Source organism: Tyto alba, unplaced genomic scaffold (assembly GCF_018691265.1).
Source record: "Tyto alba isolate M040663 unplaced genomic scaffold, T.alba_DEE_v4.0 Super-Scaffold_22, whole genome shotgun sequence".
Lineage (NCBI taxonomy): Eukaryota > Metazoa > Chordata > Aves > Strigiformes > Tytonidae > Tyto > Tyto alba.
This window is the reverse complement of record NW_024881296.1, coordinates 8608860-8622157: the sequence shown is the minus strand read 5'-3', so window position 1 is coordinate 8622157 and position 13298 is coordinate 8608860. Positions and strand designations below refer to the sequence as shown.

Genomic DNA, 13298 nt, shown 5'->3' with positions numbered 1-13298 from the left:
GAGAATGAAAGGGGAAGCCTTTCCTAAACTTCATGCTCACCCAGTAGTCATCACTGCTTCAAATCACTTTGTAGGCTGTTTTTTTCTCAGTGGCTCCTCCTTCCTCTCTAGTTCACTGTCCCTTCGGCTTACTACTCCGTTATAGAACCTCTTCTGGGTTTTTTTGGTGCAGATTAGGTGACGACACAGTTACCTGAAAATGTATTTTCAGGTTACTACCACGTCTTAATAGGTAGTTTAAATATACAAGCCTGGTATTATTCAACTTAGGAGGTGGTTTAAATATGGTGGTTTAAATATTCACTTTAAGAGGTGGTTTACATATGCAAGCCTGCTATTATCCGACAGTTGCACAGTTTCTGGTTTTCTGGCATCAGTATTAAATGCATCTTTGTAATAATTGGAATCCTTATAATATTCTAGATGTTGATGAATGTTCAGAGCAACCAGGTCTATGTGGCAGCAATGCAGACTGCAATAACCAGCCAGGAACCTATCGCTGTGAGTGTGTTGAAGGATATCAGTTTGCAGCAGATGGGCAGACTTGTGTTGGTGAGTTTCATGTTTCTTAAAAACATTGTCCACTGGCTTTCGGGCTGTGGTTCCTCTCACAAAGACAGAAAACAGAGCTTCTAGGATCTGTGCTGACTTCTAACGTGAGTTGAATTTAGGAGTTCATGCTGCAGTTAGCAATTACAATCCATTAGGTAATTGAAAAGTTTCCTGAAGTACTTTGTTTTCATCTCATAAAAATTCTCTATTCAGATTGTTTCCAAATAGAATGTGGAAATTATTATTGGATGCTTCTGTCCTTTCTCTACCATTATTTAACTGTAGAAGTAAAATTCAAATTTGTAAAAGAAATAAAAATAAAGTGAGCAGTTATTAGTTTGCGGGTATTTCACAGCATCTCACTTTCAGGATGAGGCAGGACGTTTTCTACAGTCCTGCACTTAGGCTTTTGGGGGTTTGGGGTTTTGTTTCTTTCTTACATCTCATCCAAAATTAGATTAACAGATTAGATTTTAGTTACAGATTCATCCCTTGGACAAGGCAGTGCACAGGTCTAAACCAGTGTGTCTTGGCTATTACAGGTTTATTCTGAAGTCATAGTTAATCATGCTGAAAAGGAATTATAACTACAGATCATTCCACTGTTAGAATCTTTAGGATTTGGAGGAAGTCTATGGACCATTAAAATTTGGGGGTTTTATTTAATTTTAAAACTTTTTTTCTGGGGGGAGCATGAGTTAATCTGTACTTGCTGGACTGAGGTTGTCCTAAGGAAGGATATTTTTTCCAGTTTGCTCTGGTTTTCACTAAAGTTGTAGAAATCCCGTTTGGTAGCTGACAGAATTGCAAGATGATTGTGTGTGATATGTATTGAAAGTGAATTTTCCATATAGAGAGAAAACCCATGAGATTCACCCTTGAGAACATTAAGCTGATTCTCTTGGGTGTCATTTATATTGCAAATATCAAAAGCTAAATAAAGTCTTGTCATGGTTTGAGCCTGGTCGGCAACCAACCACCGCAGCCGCTCACCTTCCCTTCCCCCTCCCCACCTGGGAATGGGGGAGGGAATTGGAGGGGTAAAGGGAGACTCGCAGGCTGGGATAGGAACAGTTTAATAATGGCAATAAAATGAGAACAGTGATGATAATAGGGGGAAAAAAAAAAGAAATATATAAACAGGCAATGCACAGTGCAATTGCTCACCTCCCACTGACCAATCCCCAGCCCGTTCCCGGCCAGCGATCCCGAAATACCAAGATCCCGCAGTCGCAATCTTGGAAGTGAGAGAGCGAGAGAGCGCGCCCCTTCCCGACCACCCCTCCTCTATACAGTGGGCATGACATCCCATGATATGGAATATTTCATTGGCCAGTTTGGGTCTGGTGCTCGGGCCGTGCTTCCTCCCTGCTCCCTGTGCCCCTGTGCACGGGCAGGACATGAGGAGTCGGAGAGTCCTTGAAGTCTCAGTAGTAGCTGAAAACATCAGTGTGCTATCAGCATTCTTCTCATACCAAACCCAAAGCTAAATCCAAACCACAGCACTCTTCTAGTTCCCAAAAAGGAATATTAACTTTATTTCAGCCCAAACCAGGACAAGTCTACAAACAGCAGATAGAAGAGGGCTAATGACTCTACTGACAGAATAGGATTTTTTTTTTTTTTTTTTTTTATTTAGAGTTTTTCTTTGTTTGCAACCTGACAGTAATTCTGTACTGACAAAACCTATACGCACTCTTCCGGTATGGTTGGACCAGTTTCCGTTTCTTTTGGAAATAACTGATAACAGTGAGGATCATGTTTGCTGCTTCTGTCATGACTGCTTTGTGGTAGAACCTTAGTTACCCTTTGATCAGGTAATGCATTCAGGTCTTTCCTCATTATAGCCAATACTGTTCTTCAGCTAAGACTGAAGAGCCTTCCTCTCACAGCAGGAAGTTGCGTTACTTCCCTCAAGTGTGTGATTTTTGCGTGCTGTGTATTACATTCCATCATGAGCCCCGTTTCTCTGCTCCAGTAAGAATTACTGTTCATGTCTGCTCACAGTGCACCCTAAGTCTCCCCTTTGTTGCAGAACAGTTGGAAAAGGCAACTTCTTCTACCAGGACACTGGAAGGGACAGGGTGAGATGTGAAAGAGTGGCTTTGTGTTTTTTCCATTATGCCCACCACTGCCCTTTTGTCACTTGGACCTGAAAGGGAACATTTTTCCCTCCAGCCATGACCTCACTGGCTTCACTTTACCAGTTTCCCATGAAGCTGAAGTGTCACACTTCTAACAAATGCTAAGTAATTCCTTGCCCAGCTTGAAGGACTTCAGTTTGATCCTCTCCTTCAATCAAACCCAAATTTTGCATGTGTAAGACTCAAGCAGGGAAGATGAACTCTAGTTTCCCAAGAGATTGAAAATAAACGTCATGGTAATCTTGCTCCTGTTTCCACAGGGGAGAGTTTTATAACCCACAGACAACTTGAACCCCAGAAGGGACAACAGCTACCGTCTCTGTGCTTTTGCATGTTGCTCTGGGACACCACCTCTGACTCAGCTTCTCTGGAACTGCAGCTTTTTCATACCAGCTATGTGACTCACTGTATAGCTTTAGAAGACAGTTGTAAATAAATCATGTTCTCCTATTTGTAGGCTGAGGAATAAGAGGACTTGGGAACTCCCTTTAAACTCCAACTCCAAATCTTATGCATTTATAATGCAGTTCTGAACAGATTATTTTGTAATCTAAAATTTAATTCCTCAAACAGAACAGATAGTCTAGCAATGATGTCATCTCCTCCAGAGAAATATAAAAACACACATGTTTTCAGATCTGTTTCTGATGGCAGATTTTTGTTATTTGCCTGCTGATAGTGTGGTAGATTCCATCTGTGTACTGTGGTGAAAGGAGCATTGTAGATTCTTGTCTCGGTCCCCTGTCAGCTCCTTGTAAGACCTGTGTAAATAAAGCCTCAGTGAACACTCTGCTAGAGCAGTTGGAAGTCTGTTCCTAGATGTTCGTACTGCAAACTCATGTATTTCTGGGCCTAAAATTTTTGTAGTATTTTGCTTCTTCCTATCCTATTTTTAATACCATGGTTTCCTTTCCTCTTCTCTGACATAACAAGTAAGCATAGGCAGGGCTCCAGCAACTACCTGAAATAATTTGTGTCTAAAGAAGTGCAGTACCTTCAGAGTCACTGATGTCAATGATGAGAAAGCTATGAAATGCTGCAGGACTGATCCCAGCTTCCACCGTTGGTCAAGATTCCCTCCAATAGTTGGCAAATGTGTTTATCTCCTACTGAGTGAGTCACAGCTCCTCTTTGTTGCCACATGACGACAGCCCTGGGTCAGTGCTAGGTTAGTGTAGCGGGATATCTAATAATTCCCAGTACAGTGAACTGGCCACTTGGCTAACATGTGCAGTACCTCTGCAAGGTGCCTTACATTTCTTCATTTAGGACTCCTTTTTATAAACAAAACTGTCATGGATATTAAGATCTGTCACTGTGGTAGCTTTTCTGTCCTGTTCTATAGTAACAAATAACTATAAGCTGCTGAGGACAATCAGTTCCTTGTAAAACATTAGTAAGAAGATTTAACACCAGTGAAAAGGGAGATCTTGACAAAAAAAATCCCAACCCCCAAACCAAAAAACTCAGTGTCCTTGTTTCCTTTCTCTTCTGTATGCTTTTGCAGCTGTTCTTCCCTTCCTATAAACTTACTATGAGCTTCAGACATTATGGAGGAAAATTCTGATTTTCATCTCTTGTCTTGTACATTTAATCTGCAGCTGTTGAATATGTTGTAAACCATTGCCAGGCAGGCACACACAGTTGTGACATTCCTCAGCGTGCTCAGTGTGTGTACACCGGAGGGTCTGCCTACATCTGCACATGCCTCCCTGGCTTCTCCGGAGATGGCCGTGCCTGTGAAGGTGCGTGGGACCATTTCTTGTGGGATTTGTGTATTCTTTATTGCACAACTTGGCTGGTCATTGCAATATCCTATAGTTACTTGTGATTTAAAGTAGGAAATTTCATTGTTTAAGTCCGTCAGGCAGGCACTGCATTAAGCTTTTGTCCTTTCCTCCTCTCACTTTTGAATTAATTCTTCAGTATTTGAGCTACAGAGGGTCCAAGATAAGGTAATTGCAGTAGTTGCAGTTAGTAGACCAGATCTTCATCTGCTGGACCTGTTTGAACTGTATTGGTTTATATTACGAAGGTGGTGACACATGGTGTCAGACTAAAAGAAGTTATATTCCATTTCATGTCAATTGGAGTGCAGTGGAGGAGCAGCTTTACCTAACTGCATGTTGGAAACATTTCTGGCCAAATCCTGCTTCTCTTGCTGTGATAAGTCTTTTCCTTGAGAAACATGAGCATGTATTTCTAAAGTACTGTGCATTTTAATAGTTACCCATCAAAATAGCAGAGTGCAGGGATTTGCTGAGAGACAGAACCTAAAATACATGCATGCTTTTTTTTTTTTCCTCCTTTGCATTTATGTATAGGCATTCTTCCAAAGGTCTATAAGTCTAATCAGATATCCTAAAATAGCCTGAAAAAAATACGGGTTTGCACTTTAATTCATCATTCTGATTTGTTCATCAGAAGAAAGTTATCTGAGATTGATCTTTTCTTTTACAGATGTAGATGAATGTCAACAGGGCCACTGTCATCCAGATGCTTTCTGTTACAACACTCCTGGGTCCTTCAGCTGCCAGTGTAAGGCAGGTTATCGTGGGGATGGTTTCCGGTGTGTGTTAGGAGGTAAAATTTTATAGTTCTTGAAAGTTGGAATAGAAATATAATTTGAGAATTGGAGGATATATGTTAATTTGGTTCCTCTCTGGAACAAATTGTGTATTGTCTTATTGGGGTATTTATTCTTTCTTAAGTCTTTCAAGTTTTGAACTTCACAAAGCTTGTGTCAAAATCTGTATCTTGACTATTATCACTTTTCCATGTTATCCTGTTCAGTGTCCCATTTTATGTTTTGTTTGTTCTGTCCTCAGCAGTTCTCAGCTCCAATCTGATACTATCTTTTGAAGCTGTTTTATGTAAAGGTTTGACCACAGATTGATTTGGTTTGCATACAGAGTAGTCACTTATGATTCAGAACTATTGGGAATATAAATGAAATGCAACAAATACAGGGGAAAAGTGAAGGATGAGACCAAGTATCTGCACTGTTGTCTGCAGTGGGATCTAGACGCCTGCCTGCCATGTATAGCCAGCAAGAGTCCAGAAACACTGACTCCGGTTCTAACTAGCACTTAGTTGTTTCTATATTTACCCAGCTTGTTCTTTACCCTCTCACACTTCTGTTCTTGCATTGTACTTTGGGCCTTGAAGTATAAAACTCCTGATCTTGAAGGTATGCTTAAAAAAATAAAGTAAGGAACACTGAAGCATAAAGTAACATTATTACAGTTACTTTAATTCAAAAGCATGGCAAAGCTATGGAACATCACTCAGGTTTTGCAGAATGGTGAACGCTTTCATTCAGGAAACAAAGCCGGATTTCTGAGTATATTTAAACTCAATTTTCCAGCTTCTAAGAGTCTTGCTGTTGGGCAAATGGCCCTGTACCTCTCAACAGACTGAAACTCAAACTGTGCAGCCAAGATTAAGTAAGGTGTGGGGCTAAAGGGAAAGAAAGCAAGAAGCAGTATGACTGAGGAGGAAGGCGCTCTCTATAATTCAGCTTCTGCATTGTGGTCTTAATGATGCCCAAAGTGTTTGATTACTCAAAATTGAGGTTTTTTTTAAGTGTGGATGTGCTGGCTTAAAAGTGTCTGCATGGCACAATGTTACCACCTAATGCGTTGCTGACAGTATTTTTCTTTTGCCACTCTATTCCCTAATGCTGAATTTCTGACTTTTTTTGCACAATTGGATACTCATATCTTAAAACAAAAAGGCAAAGGATTGTTTATAGTAAAGGCATAAAAAAAATTGCAAGGTTGTTTCTGGTTTTAGATCATATTTACATGGCTCTTCATCATGTGCTCAAACAACACGTTATGTCAGATCACCCAGTGCTTGTAGACTTTTCTATCATAAGTAAATTCTAAGAAGTTTTGCAGTGTTTAATTCTGAAGCTCTAGCTTTTGCCACTTTGTCAGTCTTTCAATATTATTTTAACTAACTTTTCATGCATGAATTTTGTGTTGCATGTGCATGTTTGTGCATGCATGTGTATTTTCATTTTAACGCCAGATGAATGAAGGACTACCTAGTGTTTCTGACCTGTGTCAAAATATTTAGCTAACCAACCAGCTGATAAAACTAGGATTATTCCCCATAGCGGGGAACCTTAACGTGAATAACTTGAAGCAAAATTGAACCTTAAAGCTTCCCGTTCTTCAGGCAGAACTGTAGAGGTAGAGATAGTGCTTTCATGTCTGGCACATCCCCTTTGTAGCTAAACCAAGTGGTTTGGTAGACTGATACTTGAATTCAACCAGTTAACTTTATTACCAGGACACAATTAATTTCTCTTGAGTATATGTGATAGCATAGGTAACTGTTTTTTTTTTTTTTGCTAAGAACAACACCTTTTCACATGCAGTGGTTAGTGTGTCTACTGAACTGCTAAGCACAGTGTACTGTTTTGTAGTAGCTTTATGTTATTTTTTGCTGCTTATCCTCTACACTTCTTTCCATACTCAATACAATTGTATCCTGAATGGGGATCTTTCTGTGCCACAGCTTTAATGGTAGTAACAAAATATTTTGGAGAATTTTGTTACATCTACTGTTTTAGTGGGCGGGGATCTGCCAGGTTTTGTTAGTCATCATGTGTGCCTGTCTGATTTTTTTTTTAATATTGTTTTGTACTACCAATAGAAGACATACTTTAGAAACACTTGTATCAGTTGGCTCTGCCATGAAATGTTCTGAGCAGAAAAAAATTCTGTGTAAATAAGAAGTCTCACTTTTGCTGAATCCCGACTGAAGTCCTGAGTATCTGTATTGCTATGCTAGTCTGCAGCAATGGCAGTGCTTACAACAAATTTAGCGACTCCTCCCTTTTTAGAGAGTTAACAGAACAATAGCTGCCTTTGGGATGTCATCTGTTGCTAAAGCTTTAGTACTTTTAAAATGGATATATCCAACAGTTAATCACTTCCAGGAGATAGAATCAAAATATACTTTCTGAAGCCTAGCAAAAAGCAGCTTAGTTTACTTTAGCACCCAATTTATAAAGTAAGTTGCTTCAGAATGGAGATTCCAGATGAGGCTGTATTGTATTCAGCTGTAATTAGAGACCCTTTCTTCCTCTTTTTACCCACAGAGGTTTTGATCTAATTAGCCTCAGTCAAATCACTGAAGTCTTCCCTGGTTGTTAATAACATGGAAAGTTTCATTCATCCAAATACTCAGTTCTTTTTGCTGTACCTTTTTCTGATTCATGTGTACAATTGCTTGTTTGGTGTCTTTATTACTATATGAAACCTACTGTTGAATCTTACCATTGCTGAATGGCAACTCTTGAAACAAGTAGACTTAGTAAATCCAGTAAAAAGGATTTGAGTCGCACACAAGAGAATGTCCGTAGGAGTCAACCAGCAGGTTAATGAAAGAGTTAATGATGCTGGAATGTCCCACTGCTCACAGCTATTAAGAAAGTCTGTACTTCATTATTTCCTCACGCTTCATTTTTCCATTTCAAAAAACCAGATGTCTGAGTGTTTCTACCCCTGCAGACCCCAGACACTGTTTACAAAACAGAAACAAATCTAGATTCTTGGAACTAGGGATTGGACTGTTAAGAGCCCTTCGCTGGTCCCCTGTATACAATCCATTTCACATGAGGAATGCACTTACCAGGGGACGCTGTAAGTGAAGGATTACAAAGGAAAATGAAGGGACAAAGGGAAATGTGTTATTTTGTTTTGGGTTTTTTCCTCTTCTGTTTTTGGCAGAGTCTGAGAACAGCAATTAAAAATGTCAGTATGACTTCCTGTGATATGTGGGGAATAAAGTGATCCACATAGGAAATTGAAAAGTACTCCTTGGTTACATACTGATTCTGGACACAGTTTTAAATCACTTCTGTCTTTAGCTTGTGAATGAAAACCTCTTTCAGTAATTATATCAGATCTTTAAAAAATTTTTAATGCTGTTATAGAACTAAATTAATTTGATTTAGTGTATCACACTGTATTCCCCCCAGCAAAACGGAAGGGAAGAAGTCCCATACATCTATATTTATCATCCTGTTTTCTCAGCCTCCATCTTTTTTTGGAGAGGTCCATAAATCATTTTCTGCAATGCTGCTGCAAGAGCTTTCCTTTATGACCAAAAAAGACGTTGAATGTTTGTATATGGCTTTTGGAGTCTTTTTTTTTTTTTTTTTTTTTTCCACCATTCTGTATGTTTCTTCACTTATGTGGGAATTATGTGCACATACAGTTTTGGTCTGGCCCACTTTTCATGTCCATGCTATTACCATTTAATTTTTTCAAGTTCCATGATATAGTTCAGTGTCTCTTAAAAACCAGTTTGCTACTGGTAGTTCATGAAACAACTGAAAAAAATAATGTTTAAAACATTAAATAGACATTTATTTTTCTAAGGAGGGGTATACATTTAGCTTGAGTTCAGGATGTGCCATTCTATGTAACTTGTGTGTACTGTGGTCCATGGAACATAACTTCTTCATCAGGCCTTTATCTCTGTTCTGCACTGCAGATTCTCTCTTAGGAGCTCTTTTCTGTACACTGGTTCCATTTTTCGCTGTCTTTTTGAACTGTGGTTACCAGAGCTGGACCCAGTACTCCTTGAATCATCTCACCAGTCCCACATTGTTTCTCTATACCTGTCCAGCGTTCCCTGTGTATATGCTGAATTTGTATTTATACCCCTTCAGAGTCCCTACAGCACTGAGCTGTCTGCTGATAGCTGTGATCTGCCGATAGCTTTTTTTTCTGGTTGTGATTTCCAAGATGAGTCTGTCTTTAGACGCTGGTCTACACAGTGAATTCCAAGAAGTGTAACTTTCCATTTGACTGTGTGAATCTACTTGTTGACTTTAATGAGCTCAGATTACCTAGTGAAGAAGTCCTGTCCTTTTGTTTTGTGGCTTATTCCACTTCCACAAATGATGCAACCTGTGGTTGTATATTATCCTCTGGAATCCTAATGAAGAAATCAAATTTATTAATAAGGAAATTTAAAACCAAGACTGAGGTAATATGGGAATTTGCTAGAAATACCACTAATTTGTGACATTTGTCCACTGACTCAAGTGATTTTCCAGTTCTTAATCATTTATCAAATTAAGGTAGCCCACAGTATGGGGCTTGGTTTTGAAAATGGTACTGTCCAGCGGGCATAAGTAGAGTGCCATAGGGAAACACAAAGCTATTAGTTCAGTCTGTTACCTTCATCAGCCAAGCAACAACTATATCAGAAAGCAGTGAGTACAGATTTTTACTCAATTTTATAACAAAGACTAATCAGTAATGATTAAACATAGGTACTGAAAAATTATTGAACTTAATAAAGGGCTGTTGCCACCCCCCTTTCCTGCATCACTGAAGATTACCCAGGTATTGCTCTTACTGTTTATTTCATCCCTGGCAGTATGAACTAACTCTAGTGTATACCATTTTTCTTATCATTGACATGATCATTTGGCTTGGCTTTCGAATGTGGGTTTCAAGAATGGTAAGTACCTCTGAAAAGCAGGCTGTTTATCCCAACCAGCTGTCATCTGTATCTAATATTATTGTGTCTTCCTTGCTGCATAGGCTACAACACTGGTCTGGAATTCAGCCCAGGCTTTAGGTGTCTCTAAACTGTAAGCATGGTAATCTTGCTCGTGATTCAGAGGTAAGGAGAGAAAAAATACAGTATAGATTTCTAGTGCCTGGTTTGGACTGTCATAATTAGTTTAGGGGCTTGTTTTGGTTTATAAATTTTAATATTGGCTAAATTCATGCTAGTGAGTTGAAATGAGTTACATGTTGAAAGACACGTTAAAATGATTGAGTTGGCACAGGTGAACATGCTAACACTGGTTTTATTTCTTTTCAGAATGTTTCTTTAATATATATTACTCGTTGCACTTGGTACTGTTAAAAAAGTTTATCACAAATATAAGAGACTTTCAGGAGCACAGAAGTAAAGTACATAGTTATTCCCGGACTTGTGCACAGTTATATACCTAGACATGTGCAAAGCATTTGACACTGTCCTGCATGACATCCTTGTCTCTAGATTGGAGAGACATGGATTTGATGGAGGGACCATTCAGTGGGTAAGGAACTGGTTGTGGATGGTGACACTTGAATTGTTGCAGTCAACCCCTTGATGTCCAAGTGGAGAGCAGTGACGAGTGGCATTCCTCAGGGGTCAGTACTGGGACTGGGGCTGCTTAACATCTTTGTCAGGGACACGGACAGTGGGATTGAGTGCACCCTCAGAACGTTTGCCAACAACACCGAGCTGTGTGGTGCGGTCGACACGCTGGAAGGGAGAGATGCCATCCAGAGGGAACTTGACAGGCTTGAGAGGTGGGCTCGTGCAAACCTCATGAAGTTCAACAAGGCCAAGTGCAAGGTCCTGCACATGGATCAGGGCAATCCCAAGCACAAATACAGGCTGGGAGATGAGTGGATTGAGAGCAGCCCTGCAGAGATAGACTTAGGAGTAGTAGTGGATGGAAAACTGCCTGTGAACCAGCAATGTGCACTTACAGCCCAGAAAGCCAACCATGTTCTGGGCTGCATCAAGAGAAGTGTGGCTAGTGGGTCAAGGGAGGGGATTCTTCTCCTCTATTCCACTTTCATGAGACCCCACCTGGAGTGCTGTGTCCAGCTCTGGGGCCCCCAGCATAAGAAGGGCAGGGACCATTTGGAGTGAGTCCAGAGGAGGCCATGAAGATGATGAGGGGGCTGGAGCACCTCCCTTATGAGGACAGGCTGAGACAGTTGGGGTTGTTCAGCCTGGAGAAGAGAAGGCTCTGGGGAGACCTTGTAGTGGCCTTCCAGTAAGTACTTAAAGGGGGCCTACAGGAAAGATGGGGAGGGACTCTTTATCAGGGAGTGTAGTGATAGGGTGAGGGGTAATCATTTTAAACTGAAAGAATGTGGATTTAGATTAGATATAAGGAAGAAATTGTTTACTGTGAGGGTGGTGGGGCACTGGAACAGGTTTCCCAGAGAAGCTGTGGCTGCCTCCTCCCTGGAAGGGCTCAAGGCCAGGTTGGGCTTTGAGCAGTCTGGTCTAGTGGAAGGTGTCCCTGCCCATGGCAGGGGGATTGGAACTAGATGATCTTTAAGGTCCCTTCCAACCCAAACCACTCTGTGATGCCCAAAAGTGAGTGGCAATAGGGTATTTTGACACTTTTTTATATAACTGAAAAATCAGTGTTGATGGGATTTTTGAAGAAAGAACAAGTCATACTCTCTGCCTTCTAGAAACTGAGTACTAATTCTGAAAATTAATTTGTTTGACTAGCCTCTTGACTTTTGTGGGGTTGATTGCATAAGCAGGCCATTTGAGAGACTGTGATCATTGCAAGATAAGTACTCTTCAAAAATGCCAGCAGTATTCCTGTATAAAATCTGCAGCTATAAATGTGAACATTGTCTTGAAATTAGAACAGACATTGGTATTTCAAGTTTCCAATAATACTCATATAATTTATATGTAACAGGTGGGTCCTATCTGGGAGTGTATACACACTCCTTTGTATAATTCGTATTTGCTAGCTCATTTTCATAACATTGATCTAGCCTATTGATTTAAAAAATTGTAAGCTGTTGGGTATTCTCTAATTCTGGGAGTTCCAGATGGGAAGGAAAAATGACCAGCTTATACATTTGTTTTTATATGCCACTGAGGAGGAGCTAACAGTGTCTCTCAAAGATGGCATGGGTGCAATGAAGATTTTGTTCTGCAATGAACAAAACCAGTGTGGGTCAGTTTACCAATACTCTGTATTTCCCTGGCTTTCTCTCATGAGCACTGCATATAATTAGAGCTTAAAAAAACCAAACCAAACCAAACCAAAAACGTGTGGCGAAACTATCCATTTGCTGGAATCAACATTTCTTTTACCTGCATAGTGCATTGAATACATGGAAGCAAAATTTGAGATAGATAATGAAGGCTTTCCTTCAGGATCTGGCTTTGTAGGTTGATTGAAGGCTCTCCACCACCCACATTAAAGCTGATGCCAAATATTTCAGTTGTTTAGAGTAAGCTGTTCTCCAGATATTTGTATTTCTCTAATTGTGTCCAGGTGCATGAAACTTGTCCAAAACTTTTGCTTGCATAACTAGTTTAATAATAAAACCCTCCCTTTCTTTTCTGTATTTGTGTGATTTACACCACACTAGCCTGTGGGTGCACGGGATTAGCTTTTTGCTCAGCTGGGCTGGGTCTAGTCTGAGCCACACATAGCTAATGCTGTCTGCCAGGCAATGTAAAAACAAGGAAGGAGTAAATGGAAGTGTAATGTTAAAGCCTCTTCAGCAGGCAGTTTGTGGTAAGTATTTCTAACTGGCTGTAGAAATCATTGATAAGAAAAAGATACTTCCCCATAATGAGAGCTCTTTCTTTCCCAATGCATGGAACCCTTCAGGGCTCTCAAGTGTAAGGTACAACTAAGAGAAATATCTTTGTCTAGAGAAGGAAGAAGATTATTTTTATTGTATTATTTTAATTTCATTATGTTCTTTGGCATCTAGAAGGATATATTGATCCAGATGACATTCCCTATTGCATGATAGCTAATGCCATAAAATGTATATTTTAGTCCAGACTGTTTTG

General features: G+C 40.0%; 1 protein-coding gene across 1 annotated transcript in view; it reads left to right on the top strand.

Annotated features, from left to right (window-relative positions):
• Positions 1–13298, top strand: part of NID1 (nidogen 1) — a 50785-nt gene that overhangs the window by 19332 nt on the left and 18155 nt on the right. Inside the window, exons 10-12 of the mRNA XM_033008843.2 lie at positions 424–552; positions 4298–4441; positions 5157–5279. Coding sequence (XP_032864734.2) covers positions 424–552; positions 4298–4441; positions 5157–5279 — 396 coding nt within the window. The remainder of the gene's footprint in view (positions 1–423; positions 553–4297; positions 4442–5156; positions 5280–13298) is intronic.